Raw genomic sequence first — 14979 nt, forward strand, 5'->3', positions numbered from 1 at the left:
TTAGACTTGGAGTCAGGAAGACCTGAGTTCCAATCTTGCCTCAGACAGTTAGTTACTGTGTGAGCTTGAGCAAATCACTATGAGAGAGTAATTCCTCTCAGCCTCAATTATCTCACCTGTAAAATCGGGATAATATCACTTACCGCACAGGGTGGTTATGAGGGTCAAATGACATACCATATGTAAAGCAAATATTAAAACAGTATTGATATTATGTCATGTCATGTTATGTTATATATTATATTATGTTAGGTTATATTATGTTGTATTGTGTTATGCTATGCTAAACTATATTATGTTATATTATGTTGTATTGTATAATTTTATATCATATCATGTCATGTCATATCATTATATTATATTATATAAATCCATCACTGTTTTAATTATACCACATTTTACCCCTATCCTCCATTGTTTCTCCCCTCACTACTAATAAAACCATGGACCACTGGACAAACGCCCACCCCATCACAATATGAACCATGTGTCTCAAAGTCCAAGACACACTCTGGTTCAGAAAGTAAAAGAACCACATTAGATTAGATAAAGCATTTATTAAGAGCTTGTTATGTACTAGGCAATATATACCAGGGGCAGAGAGAGTAAATGCTATTTAATGACTTTGCAGATGATAATCAGATTGGAGCCACTAAATGGAGTGCTTTCTGCATAAATGAACCAGGCAGCTCTGCCTGGCGAGTGAGGGCATCAACTATTTCTGTCCATCTGAGGATAATCTCCTCTAACCAACCTGTGGGACAACCTGGCCTGACCTTTCTGGCGAGGCCATGTGCTATCTCTGGCCCATTTGATCGAGAGAGACCCTGAGCCCTTAGAGATGCTGTCAGCTGGATAATTGGATTCTCTTGGCCATGCTCATAACTAATAGTTCCTGATTCTGGACAACCTCAGGGGAGGAAAATGTACTTCAGAGCCATAATGTCATTGGCAACTGGCCTTGGCATGCATCCACCCTGTGCCTGTCTCCCGGATATAAGGTACCCTGATGGGCTCATATGTTTGCTCAGACTTGTAGAGCATCCTTTGAAAAAGATGTAAACGTGGAGATGGAGGTGGTTCAATATTTGCTTTACTAATCTCTATAGCTTTTTCTCTCAACCTTGGTTGTGATAAACCCATTATCCAACTTGTCAAAGTAATAACATTGAAATACTTTGTCAGAGTTTATGGAAGCTTGATCCATGGAGGTCTTCCAAAAGACAATAACTATTCATCCTGGATGGATTGAGCATGTACCTGCCCAAGGGCAGGGGACTAGACCACACCACCTCCCCTGGAAGTCCCCTCAAGGATCCAGAAAGGATTTAGCATGGTAAAATTTTCATCATAGCCCTCTGTTCCTACTTTCTGCCTTACCTGGGAGATCTAGGGCCCTGTCCCTATTGAGTGAAGCTTGACAGTGTTTTTTTTTTCTAATGGACCTGCTTGATATCTTTGCCTACTTGTTTCATTTTGTGAATCTTCATTTTGCTCATAATGAAGAAGCCATTATCGAATGCCAGTCTGTACATGGAGCCAGGTGGCTGCTGTGCTCAGCCTTCAGGAAGCCTTCAGGCTAAGTGTAAAAATTCTGCCTTCCATGAGGTAGAAACTCCAGCAGGTTGTGGGGAGGCAGCCATATACATATCATCAATCCAAAAACCAAGGCTGCCCATTCCCTAATGGCCAGAGTGACATCTATAAAGGACTGGTCTGGCTCCTATATTTCTCCTGCTTCTCACAAACCAAATCTCTTAAACAAAATATTCCTCAAGGTTAAGACAGAAAAACTTGATCTAAATGCTTCCTCCCTATGATCAATATCAACAGTCCTTTTTGGATGGAGGATGGGTCACCATACATAGCCCAACATCCTCACTGCAGATGATGGGGAAAGAAGAAACCCCCTTTAGTGAACCAATAGCCAAACACTTCTGGGAGGAGGGAAAACAAAGACTCTAAACTGGACCAGAAGTATTTTTGTCCAAAGGTTCGTTTCTACTCTTAACACATTTCCTTCAGAAAGACCTTTTGTACTTGACCTAACCCACCATAAGGGACAAATTTGGAAAGAGTTCTTAGATTAGTGAAATGATAACTTCTTAATATTTTTAATTGAACTAAAAAGGAGATTTTTAATATGCTTCCTCACCTCTTAGTGCTCCCTAGCTCAGGCCTGCTGACTACTGGTATAGTAGATGAGGGGGGATGTATTGATGACACATTACCATAGATTGACAGATAAAGGGCACATACATTGTCAATGAATGAGAGAGAAAGTACATCTGAGAAGATAAAATGCATGTGTAGAGATGAACAGGCTAAAAGCTAAACACGTTAATGATCAATGAGTAAGGGAGATTCATGGGACTTCAATACTTAGACTGAATGGGTGCTGGGGGAATTGTCATCTCTCTCTCTCAAATATGCAGGAAAACTTCCAGACTCATGTGCTCCTTGTTTTCCTTAAGGAAGAGACAACAGGAGAGGGGCTTATTGAATTTGAGGAAGAACTTCCTAACTCTACTGAAATAGAAGTAGGAGTGGTAAAAGCATCAGATTTGGAATCAGAAGACCTTGCTTGAAATCCTGTCTCTGCCAGTCAGGATTGACCGACTATGTGACCTTGGGGGCAGGTAGGTGGCACAGTCAAAAAAGCATAGGGCCTGGAGTCAGGAAGATTTAAGATCAAATCCAGCCTCAGACATTTATTGTCTGTGTGACCCTGGGCGAGTCACTTAACCCTGTTTTCCTCAGTTTCCTCATCTGTAAAATGAGGATAACAATAGTACCTACCTACCAGGGTTGTTGTGAAGATCAAATGATTGTAAAGTGATTAGTTTGGCACAGTATGCACTATATAAATGCCAGCTATTATTACTGTTGTTGTTATATCTCTCCGGGCTGTAGTGGGCTCATCTGTAAAGGTGGTGGTTGAACTAGACTGCCTCCAGTTTCCTTCCATATCTAATTCCATGGTCCTCTGATCTTATGCTATTCTGTAGAAACGTGTTATTAGTATGCTCTTCTTCTTCATTATTATTATTATAGTGAGAGACTAAAAATAAATAGGTCAATAAATATCTATTGAACTGAATCCAAATGCATTGAATTAACCACTGAGCCTTTCCTGTTGTCTGTTTGTGTTGAATTCTTTAGGGAACTGGGAAGATTTCGCCACCCCCTGGGTATCTGATGGGCGTCTTTAAGTACATCTTTTCTCTCTCCTTTTTCTCATCCTGATGGCTTGATTTTCGTCACCAGTTGATGTTCTCCTCCATTCAGGCCCCACGTTCCCTATTGTTTAGCCCATGAATCATCCATAGCTCTTTGCAGAAAGCAGCACCGGTTTAACACCTCGTGTTGAGTCAGTTTTAACAAAGTACAGACTGAAATACCATGAAATCATCACGAAGGTAACTCTTCCTGTACTGAACAGCCAACTTTGGCACACAAAAGGGTGAGGCCAGGATAAGTCTAGGTAGAAGAATGGTTAGAGCTCTGGGCCTGGAGTCAGGAACACCTGAGTTCACATCCTGCCTCAAATGTTTACTACCTGTGTGACCCTGGGCAAATCTGTTAATCCCTCTCAATCTGTTTCCTCATCTGTAAAATGGGTATAACTTCACAGAATATTTTTTCTATTTTTTTATTTTTATTTTATTTTTTTAACTTCACAGAATATTATACAATAATATATATGCCACAGAATTGCTGTGAGGATCAAATAAGATAGCCTTTATAAAGCTAGTGTATAAAACATAGGTGATGGTGATTAAAGACGATAAAAATCTCCCAGGATTCAATGAGGCTGAGTCTTTGGAGGGAACATTCACAGCCTCAACAGAAGAATAGAATTAGATTAAAAAGGAAACCCTTGGAAACTATCTCATAGCCTGGCAACAGGCCACTTTTCCAGTGAAGATCATGCCCCCCTTCAGAAAAGACTGACCCTTCTTGCAGAACTAGTTTCTTCTCCTCTGTTACTTTGGATTGACTCTATAGATTTATCTATTTATGTACAAGTTGTCTCCTCCATTAGAATGTATGCTCCTTGAGGTCAGGGATTCTTTTCACTTTTTCTTTGTAAAACTAGAGTTTAATTGGTTGGGATGTGGAAAGGGGGCAGGTGAGTGAATGAGACTAGGGTAAGTTACTACTCATCTCTCTCTTGTCCCTCCCTCCCAACTCCCTGTCTCCATCTTCTCCTGGATGGTTGCCCTGGAAGAGTTGAAACAACCCAGAGGCTTTTGCCCAATGATATTTATAGACTACACCAGCTATCAAGGGAATGCCAGATGCCATCTGCACAGTTCCAACTCAAGCCTATCCACTGGGGATATCACAGATGAAGGAAATATTGGAATCTTTCCCTCTTCCCTTTCCTTTTTCTATTTGTGTATGAGAGAATGAATGGTATGTGAAGACGTGTATGGTGGGCGGTGATAAAGAGAAAATGTGGAATACAAATGGAAGGAGGGAGAACAAGAGTTGGAATGGCGACACCCAGGAAATTATACACTGGAAGTTTTGCTCTCTTCTGGAATGGGGGGGATGGCACTGAAAGATTGGAGAATCCAGAAGACTCAGCCTCTCCTTGGCTGAGAAACTGCATAAGGAGCTGAGAAGAGTCATGAGGAATAGCAGGAAGCTGGAGGAAGCTGGTTGGGGGAAGGGAAACCATTCTCTCTCTCCCTTAAGTCAGCAGAGCCTTCGTGAAACTGAGACCTGTGAAAGACCTTAGCCTGAAAAGGCCAAGGTCCCCCACTGCATCCAGGATCAACTCCAGTCATCCTGATCTATATCTTGCCACTGGACCCAGAAGGCTCCAGAGGAGAGAGTGAGGCTGATGATTTTGCACAGCCTTCCCTCACTCAAATCCAATTCACCTTCCTGATGTCATGATCCTCTTAGAGAACGAAGGACAAACAGTAGCAGCAACAACAGCAAGTCAGTAGAGAGCAACAGATGATGACAGGGCTTAGGGATGAGATTCTATCAAAGGAGCCCTCTTATTTAGGACTGAGTGATGGAGAACAGAGATTCCCTACAGATGGTGAGATCCTACAGAGGTCAATGATTGGGGAATGGTGTCGCGTTAACTAAATGAAGCCTAAGTAAATCATCCTAAATTGATCTATAACTAGATGAAAGAGTTTGGTCTAACTATCCATACAAGAAAAACCAAGTGGATGAAGAATACTTTATTGTCCAGACCAGTTAGATGGACAACCCATAGAACTTGTTCATCAGTACATGTCTTAGGAAGACAGTGTCGATGGACAGTAATAGGGATGTTCAGAAGGGGGATGGTTTTGAAGAATATTGTTTTTGGACTGTTGAGTTTGAGTTGCCTACTGGTATCCAGTTTGTTAAAAATAATAGCTGGCTTTAAGATTTATAAAATACTTTACATATATTATCTCATATGATCCTCAAAATCACTATGTGAGGTTGGTGCAATTTTTATCACCATTTAATAGATGGAGAAACTGAAGTTGAGAAGTTAAGTGACTTGCCCAGGGTTACACAGCTAAAAAGTATCTGAGCCAGGATTCAAATCAAGGTCTTTCTAACATCAGATCTGGCACTATATCCACTCCATATTCTTACTACCTGTCTCTGTTTGGGAAACTATTTTGGTTCTCAGTTCTCTCCTATGTAAAACAAGTGAATTAGATGAGTTGGTCTCCTTTCAGCTCTAAACCCTATGATCTTGTGGGCGAAATGTGAAAAAAAAAGGAAGAAGAAAGAAGGAGAAAAAGGAGGAGGAGGAGGAGAAAGAAGAGAAATGTTTTATGTAAAAATTCATTTTATTTATATCGAAAAGTGATTCAGAGATTCCAGACTGGGCCACTTTGCGTACTTCTGAGGTATGAAGCTACTTCACTCGGTCCTCAGCTAACGTAGAAGACTATGCCCTATGTTTGGCCTCTCCCCCATGGGCATCTGCTCTGGAGATTGTCAGAATTCATCTTTGATGTCAAAATGGGGCTGGTCCTCGGGCTTGAAGTTCCGGTTGGGGCTGCCATCTTCATTTAGGATTCTTCGTGCTGTGTAGCCGACAATGGGATATTTGGCTTTGTACACGTTAGTAAAGACATTATCCAAGGACTTCATTTCTTCTTCTGTGAGTCCAGTCTGAGTGAGGAAAAATCCAAAAAGTAAGAGGATTTAAAGGAGGAGGAATGATTTTTCATTGGGCTTTCTCCTTTCTTTTTTGCCCTTTCCACAAACCAATTGATAAGGAACAGAAACCTTTTGACAAAACCAAATGTAGAAAATTTTCAAAATAAATGACCACCCCAGGATATAAGTGGTTGGTATATATAATTTTGGGCTGGATATAAGATGACATTGTTGTAGGGAGTTCCTAATGAGGAAAACTCCCTTTACCGATGCAGATTAGCATCTGTTTTACAACTTACAGAGAGAAGAAGTGGAGGAAAAACTGGAACCAAAGTAAGAAATGACTGAACAAAGTATGGTATGTAGCATTATATACAACTGGGCTTTTAACTAACAGGACAAAATAGAAAGTACCATTAAAGACCAGCCTGGGGGTTTAAAAGAAATTAGACAGTGGGCACAGCCTCTGTGGTGGATATTATGCCCCTCTTAATGAAGTCTAATATCACAACTTACTGATGGCTCAGAGTGAAGCTGGAAAACGAAAATGATCATTTTGAAATTTTTGGAGAAGCAGTAAGATTTCTGAAAATGACAGGTTTGGAGAAAGGGGCCTCAAAAATGGCTTACAGTATCATGTGTGAGGTCTGCAGGGTCCAAAGACATCTTGGCCACCCCTCTTGTGGAGTCTTTCCCAACCAGGGCATTGTAAGGCGCTCCCCTCCCATAGAACTCTGTACCAGGGAAGAAGAAAGATTAAGTGAATGTGGAACTATTAGTAAATGTGCATGTTGAGTGACCTATGAGGCCAAAAATCATCTTAAAAGAGAGATCATCAGCCTGGAGATGGGGAAAACACAACACCCTAAAAGCAACGTACTAGTGAACATTTTGAACTCTATTGAAATAATAATGTCTCATTTTGTTACTATAGATGATATTTACATTGTACTCAATTACTCATAAAATGCTTTATATCCATCATTTCTGGTATGGGATAGTTCAAATGTGCTAGGTTGAGTTTACCTCTGAAATATCTACCAGTCAATAAATCCAAAAGCAGTAATTAAAATTCTACTTATACCAAGTACTGTGCTAAGTATTAAGGATATAAAAGTGAATTAGTTCCTGCCCTCAAGGAGTTTACATTTTAATGGGGAAAACACACACATATATATGGATATTCTGAATATATCCAAGATAGTTTGGGGTGGGAGGGTACTAGAAGCTAGGGGATAAGCATTCCTGTAGAAGGTGCTACTTGATTTGAGTTTTAACAGAGGTTGGAGTTTCCAAGAGTTAAAAGGGAAAAGGTAGTGGATTCCTGGAATGGGAGAATAGTCAATGAAAAAGCACAGAGATGCACAACAGAACATAATCTATACAGAAAACCAAGTTGGTCCTCATAGCTAGATCATAAAATATGTGGAAGGGATGAAGGGACTTAACATATAAGATTTGGAGAGGTAGATACAGGCTAGGTTGTAAGCAACTTTAAATCCCAGAGAGTTGAAGTCATATCTGATCCTACAGGTAATAGAGAGTCATTAGAATTTATTGAGTAGAGTTGTGACATCGTCAGACCCATGCGTTAGCCTGGGAAGACTTACATGAACTGATGCAAAGATGGGGAGTAGGGCCCACTGGGCACTCTGGCCTCCCATAAGGAACAGAGTCCCCTGGGTGTGTCACTCCCAATAAATGCCTTTATTTAACTTGGGGATGGTCTGAGTGAATTCATTCAAGATACCATGACCCACGGGTCTATTCCTCACCATTCTCCCAACATTTTGGGGTGCACCCTGAATCTCAACATTACTTTATAATTACACAGAAGCTTTCATGATCATCACCACAACTACCCTGTGTGAGGTAAACAGGGCAAGTATTACTAACATTCCCATTTTATAGATGAGGAAAATGGTGGTGAGATGAAGGGACCTGCCCATAATCACACAGCTGGAGGAACTCCAGATTCCAGGTTTTGTCTTCTGAACTACAACAAGTAATTTCCCAACTCTTCTGTTGAGTCTGTCCTCTATCCCCTTCCCCTTCTAACTCTGCCTTCCAAACTTCTCATGAGAAGAAAATTCAAGGAACTACACAACTCACCCTTTCCAGAAGAGACATCAAACACTACTCCTTTCACTGCCAGGTAAATGGGCTGGTCTTCCTAGAAGGTAAAGAGAAGGAGTGAGAACATTTTCCTGGAAAATCTGAGGAACAGATGAAGGGTCTCCAAAGGTCTTGCACCTCATTGGCTAGGGAACTAGCAATCACCTTATTCAACACTCATTGTGTATGTAAGGAATTCAATATGAGTATAACCAAGTCTTTCTTTTTAAGGAACTTAATTCTTTTTTTTTTATTTTTTTGCTTTTTGGAGGGAAGTTGGAGTTAAGCAACTGCTCAAGGTCACACGGCTAGTAAGTGTTAAGTGTCTGAGGTCAGATTTGAACTCAGGTCCTCCTGACTTCAGGGCCGGTGCTCTATTCACTGCGCCTCCTTGCCACCCCCAGGAACTTAATTCTTTTTTTTTTAAGCAATTGGGGTTAAGTAACTTGCTCAAGGTTACACGGCCAGGTGTTTCTGGGTGTCTGAGCCCGGATTCGATCCCCCAGGTCATCCTGACACTGGGGCCGGTGCTCTTACTCCCTGTACTACCTGGCTACCCCTCCAGGAACTTAATTCTAATCAAAGAGATCTCACAAATACACATGTGTCCAGAATGATTGAAAAATAAAAGATATGTAGCCACTGAGTCTCTATCAGTGATTTTTGAATGATCATGGAGAATGGAGAAGGTACTATAGGATGGAGAAAGGCAAATGTTGTCTTGATTTTCAAAAGAGGAAAGACACATGAGGCTGCAAACTATTGACCACTGAATTTGATTTTGCTTTCTGGTAAAATTCTAGGCCATATTATTATAGGATTGACTAATGGACATGTAGGGGGAAACTGATGATCATAAGGAGCTATCATGATTAACCTCTGGGGAGCCTGGTGGTGCACTGGATAGAGCCTCGGGCCTGGAGTCAGAAAGACTCATTCATGAGTTCAAATCTAGCCTCAGACACTTACTAGCTGTAGTCACTTAACCTGTTTGCCTATAATGGATATAAAGCATAATATGAGTAATTAAGTACAACATAAATATCATCTATGATAATAAAATGAGACATTACTATTTCACTAGAGTTCAAAATGTTCACTAGTACATTGCTTTGGGGGTGTTATGCTTTCCCCACCTCCAGGCTGTTGATCTCTCTTTTACAATGAGTTTTGGCCTCAAAGGTCACTCAGCATGCACATTTATTAACAGTTCCACACTCTCTTAGGCTTACACTGAAGGTGGGAAATGAGGGGAAGCTAGGTGACCCAGTGAATTGTGCACTGGGCTTAGAATCAGGAAGACTCATCTTCATGAGTTCAAATCTGGCTTCAGACACTTACTAGCTGGGTGACCCTGGGCAAGTCACTTAAACCCTATTTGCCTCAGTTTCCTCATCTGTAAAATGACCTGGAGAAGGAAATAGAAAACTACTGCAGTATCTTTGTCAAGAAAACCCCAAATGGGGTCACAGAGAGTCAGACATGACTGAAATGACTGAACAACAAGCACCGGCCGGGCAAGTAGAATCCAGGTCTTCCTAACCTCTAGCCCTTTATCACCTATGCCACACTACCTCTAGGAAAGTCATTGATCATTAAAGATAGAACTAAAAACCTCTAATGGAATATCCAAGGGAACCGTCCTTGGTCTCAAGCTGTTTAGCATTTTTTTTCATATTTAGGTAAAGACATCAATAGCATACCTGTCAAATTTATAGATGGCACAAAGCTCAGAGATGTAGTGGATATGTTGGATGATATAATCAAAAATCAAACAGATTTCAAGAGTTTGGAATGTCAGATCAAATTTAATAGAAACAAATGTAGAGTCTTCCTTTTGGGGTTCAAAACGAGATGCTGAGGACCCATAGCGGTGGCTGTAATGATCAGGTTAGAGGTAAGAGAACTAGGCAATCAGGGTGAAAGGGCCTCAAGGTCATGGCACACAAGGATGGATAGTGAAGAAGTAAAATCTTAGGGAGAACGTGATAGCAGTCTTCAGGTATTCAAAGGGCTATCACCTGGAACAGGGATTGGCTTTGGGTTTTGCCCTAAAGGGGAGAATTAGAAGCAATGAGTGGATGATGCAGAAACACAGATTTAGACTCAGTCTAAAGAAGAACTTGTTTAACAATTCAAGCTATCCAAAAATAGAATGGGTTGCCATGGAGTTGGTGGGCTTCTTTTCTCTAGAGGTGGATGACCACTTGTTGGAGATGTGGCAGAAGGGATTCTTGCATAAGTATACATTGGACTAGGTGAGATCTTTTCCAATTCAGAGATTCTGTGACTCTGAAGGTAATTGAAGTATCTAATCGACCGAGACTTACCTATATAATCTATAGGTTACAAAGATCTTAGATGCAAATATATCTATCTACTCTCAGGAAAAGAGATGTTAATTTCTTATTTAACCTACACATCATTTTAACTTTGCATTTTATATTGTTTGTGTCTAGTAATTTTTTTTTTAAATTTTGGGCAGCTAAGTGGTTCACAGGACAGAGTGCCATGCCAGGAGTCAGGAAGACTCATCTTCCTAAGTTCAAATTTGCCCTCAGGCACTTACTAGTCTTAACCCTGTTTACCTCAGTTTCCTCATCTGTACAATGAACTAGAGAAGGAAATGGCAAAGCACTCTAGTATCTTTGCCAAGAAAATGCCAAATGGAGTCATAAAGGAGTTGAACAAGACTGAAAACTCAACAAGGAGATTCCTTACTAAGAGCTCTCCTCAAGGATGAATCATAGGTCTGATACATAATGTGGGTATATGTACGTGCACATATACAAAAATCCTCATGTGCTGCTTTTATGTACATTGATATTCCAGACAGGTAGAATAGCAATGGAAAGAGTCAGGAAGACCAGGCATCAGACCCCACCTCTGGTACTCATGACCTGTGTGACTATGGGCAAGTTACATACATACATACATACATACATATATATATATGTGTGTGTGTGTGTGTGTGTGTGTGTGTGTGTGTATAGCCAGCATAATAGGCTGGGGGAGTGGAGCTCCTAGTGAGGCATAGACAAGATCACAGTATAGGAAAATGCCACTTAGGATAAATATTAAGCCCCAAGGGTTGCCATATTAATTCATGTATGAGTGGCTTGTCTCAATCAGCTTCCCAGAACCAGAGAATCCAAGAATTAAGAGAGACCTAGAAGACTGCCTAGTCTAATTGCCACATTTTAGAGTTGATGAAAACAGACCCATAGAGAGAAAGTAATTTCCAGGCCAGGGCTCTTTCAATTGCCCCATGTTGCCTCCCTCCTGTACCAACTCTGATTATTTCCATACTTCAATACACTGCCCACTAGGACCAGAGCAGGTTCCCCACCTCTGGACCAGACCAGTGTCAGATCAGGTCATTAAAAATATATTAAGGATTCACTATGTGCCTTGCCTTGTTTCAAGCATGGTCCCTAAAACAGTCCACAGATTGCAATAACGTATTTCTGCCAGAAGGAGGGTGGGGAGGGAGGACCTGTTGTTGAGAAACCAGAAGTTAGGCCAGAAACCATCTATTTCTCTGACTGGGTAAATGCTGCTTCATGATCCCCTTCACAAATCCTACTCATATTTAGTTTCCTACAAGATGATTATAGCTGTGGTTCCACTCTCTGCAGATAATGGACAATATCTTGCCTTAGAATGAAAACACTAAGAGGGTGGCCAGCAGGCTTTACTCCCCAAATCTAATCTCTTCCCAACATCTGTTTTATTTAGTAGGCTGATTCTTCCTTTGTCTTTTTCCCTCCACCAACTCACTAAGACAGGAAAAATATCAGTCAATGACATAGCAAGTGGATCTCCTCCTTCTCGGAAAATTTTTAAGAAATTAAATAGCCTGCCTACTCACCAAAGATCACCAGCACGGGTAGTCAGCAGGAAAAGCACTTCCCACCCCCATCCCCCTTGCCTTCACTGTTAATATTTCTCCTCACCTCCATCAGCACATGAACAATTGGCAAATTTGTACATTAATCATATCATCAATATTAATCATATTGTTCCTCAATTCCAAAAGCTGAATGATGAATTGATGCTATGCTTTATCCTCTGATCAAAAAGCATTCACTGAGCTTGGTTAACTGATATGAAATGCAAGACTTGTCAGATGCAAAGTTTCATGGATGAGAAGCCTGGTATTTCAAGCACAATACAATTCAACCGAAGGCAACCATTTATTAAATGATTTTTAAATGCAAGGCACTGTTCTAGGTGCTGGGATACACAGATGAAAAAAGGACAGTCTCTGTTTTCAAGGCAGCTACAATCTAATAGAGGATGCAAGTTTACAAGTAGGTTGTACAAGGTAGGATGTGGTGAAAGCCTAAAAGAGATCCATAGAAAGGGCTCTAGCAACATAGCAGTAAAAAGAGATCACTTTCATCTGGGAGATCAGAGAGTGTTTCCTGGAGGACTCAGCACTGTTCTCAGCCCATAAAGATATGAGCAGTATATTTAATTACCCTGGAGGTTCATAGCACATTTTTGTTACAGTTGAAAATGGTTCATGGAACAAACATCGATTTAGTTCAGTGCCCTGCATACGGTAGGTGTTTAATCAGTATTTGTTCAAATAAATATAAGCCTTGATGACTTAACAAAGTCCTTGTGCCTCCCTGATCCTCACAGTAATCCTGTGTTGTAGGGCAGGCATTATTACACTGATTTTATAGATGAGGCAACTGAAACTCAGTGTTTGATTAACCTGGCCATGGTCACAGCAGCAGAAGTGAAGCTCAAAGCCAGGCTTGCTGACTCTATATATTCATTCCATTATACCACAATGCATGTGAAATAACCAGGGAAAACTCCAAGCTCAAGCACTAGATTATGCTGTGAGACTACCTAGGTGGTACAGGCACTAGAAAGATCAGCATGTATGAGAAATGGAAATATGTATTGTCTCCTGCTTGGAATTTTATTGAGTATATTCACAAGGAAGTAAAAAGGCTATATACCAGGCTATGATTTCTCTCTAATTAGTGAATTAGGGGTCTAGTAAATGTAAGGAACGGTGATGAGATTGGGTGTTCAAATGAAGGAAGGTTGAAATGGTAAATTTTGTCAGACCTGAAACTAGGGATTTTTGTTCCTTGGGAAGTTCTTCTGGGGCACAGGTGGGAAGACAGTTAGGACACCTACCCTTGGACACCATGAATTTTTATATTGCAGAAGGACTTGCTCATGGGGTGGGAGGAAGAGTATACTAGTCAGTGTTATGGGGGTTCTGGGTGGGGGAGGAAACACTGGGGGGGCACTGGGACTTTACTATGTAATAATAATAGCAACAATAATAGCTAGTATTTATATAGCACTTTAAGAACAGCTAGGATAGAGTGCTAGGCCTGGAGTGAGGGAGACTCATCTTCCCAAGTTCAAATTTGACCTCAAACACTTACTAGCTGTGTGACCCTGGGGAAGTCACTTAACCCTGTTTGTGTTAGTTTCCTCACCTGCAAAAAATGAACCAGAAAAGAGAATAGCAAATCACCACTCCAATTCAACAATCATCTTTGCAAAGAAAACCCCAAATGGGGTCATGAAGAGTGGAAACAACTTTACATATACTATCTCATTTGATCCTAACCACAACCCCAGGAGAGAGGTGCTACTATCTCCATTTTCCAGATGAGGAAATTGAGGCTAAGAAAGGTTGTGTCAAATAGCACACGTTTGGAGTCTGAAGATAGATATGGACTCACATCTTGCACCCTCCCCAGGTCATTGCCTATAAATTTTCAGTACAGAACACAACTTTGGCTGTTAGGAATCAAGTCAGGATGATGTAAGCTGGGATCCCCCAAAACCTTGGTAGGATAGTCTGTCCTGGAATAGGACATTACCTACCACAACAGGATGGTCACTGATGTTTTACTAGGAGATTAGGGGTTTGGGGCAGAGAGCTTGCATTAGGATAAAGATCATAAGCAGAATTTTCTATTAAGGGGCTCCCATAAATATTATGAAACACATTAAAATGATGGGGGGAGGGAAGATATTCCCCCAAAACTCTGTTTATACCCTGGACAAGGTCAGTCAATAGGTCAATAAGCATTTATTAAGCCCCAACAATTAAGCCAGGCACTGTGCCTAGTGTTAGGAATATCAAGAACGGCAAAAGACAGTCACTACTCTCAAAGACAATGTCTAAAGGACATGCAAGTCTAATGGACACACATGTAGCAGACATGCCAGTAACTATGTACAAACAAAAAATACCCAGGACAAAGTGGCTATCATCAACAGAAGGAAGATATTAACATTAAGGGAATACCAAAAGGGTTCTCCTAGAAGATGGGATTTTATCTGGGACCTGAAGGAAGCCAGGAATCAGAGCGGCAGAGATGCTTAACCCCCTCATTTCACAGATAAGTTAACTGAGGTCCAGAGATAGGAAGCCACTAAGTTAGTGATCCAAGACCAGCACTCAGATTACCGGGGGCTTCACTATGGGGAGAAGTCAGACACAGAATGAAGCCTCCCCTAGAAACACAGCTCCTGCTCTGATCTCCTCCTCCTTCTCCTTTCTCTCTGTCTCTCTCTCCCTTAGGAACCGGGACTCCGTTTACGGCTACAGTCTCCTCCTCCCTAAGTCCGCCGCGGGAAGTCCCGCCCCTTGGCCCTTGGTCCTAGACTGGACCCAGCCCCCGTCGCTCGCTGTCTCTCTGCTGCCTCTCCCGCCCCCCCCCCCCCCCCCCCCCCCCCCCCCCC

General features: G+C 41.3%; 1 protein-coding gene across 1 annotated transcript in view; it reads right to left on the reverse strand.

Annotated features, from left to right (window-relative positions):
• Positions 1-5797: 5797 nt before the first annotated feature.
• Positions 5798-14979, reverse strand: part of NENF (neudesin neurotrophic factor) — a 9808-nt gene continuing 626 nt past the window's right edge. The window contains exons 2-4 of the mRNA XM_069108752.1: positions 8245-8305; positions 6763-6866; positions 5798-6144 (exon numbers count right to left, since the gene is read on the reverse strand). Coding sequence (XP_068964853.1) covers positions 5968-6144; positions 6763-6866; positions 8245-8305 — 342 coding nt within the window. The 3' untranslated portion in view covers positions 5798-5967. The remainder of the gene's footprint in view (positions 6145-6762; positions 6867-8244; positions 8306-14979) is intronic.

The sequence above is a fragment of the Petaurus breviceps genome, unplaced genomic scaffold, assembly GCF_028583685.1.
Source record: "Petaurus breviceps papuanus isolate PSGF00001 unplaced genomic scaffold, PetGlider_PUasm1.0 90434, whole genome shotgun sequence".
NCBI lineage: Eukaryota > Metazoa > Chordata > Mammalia > Diprotodontia > Petauridae > Petaurus > Petaurus breviceps.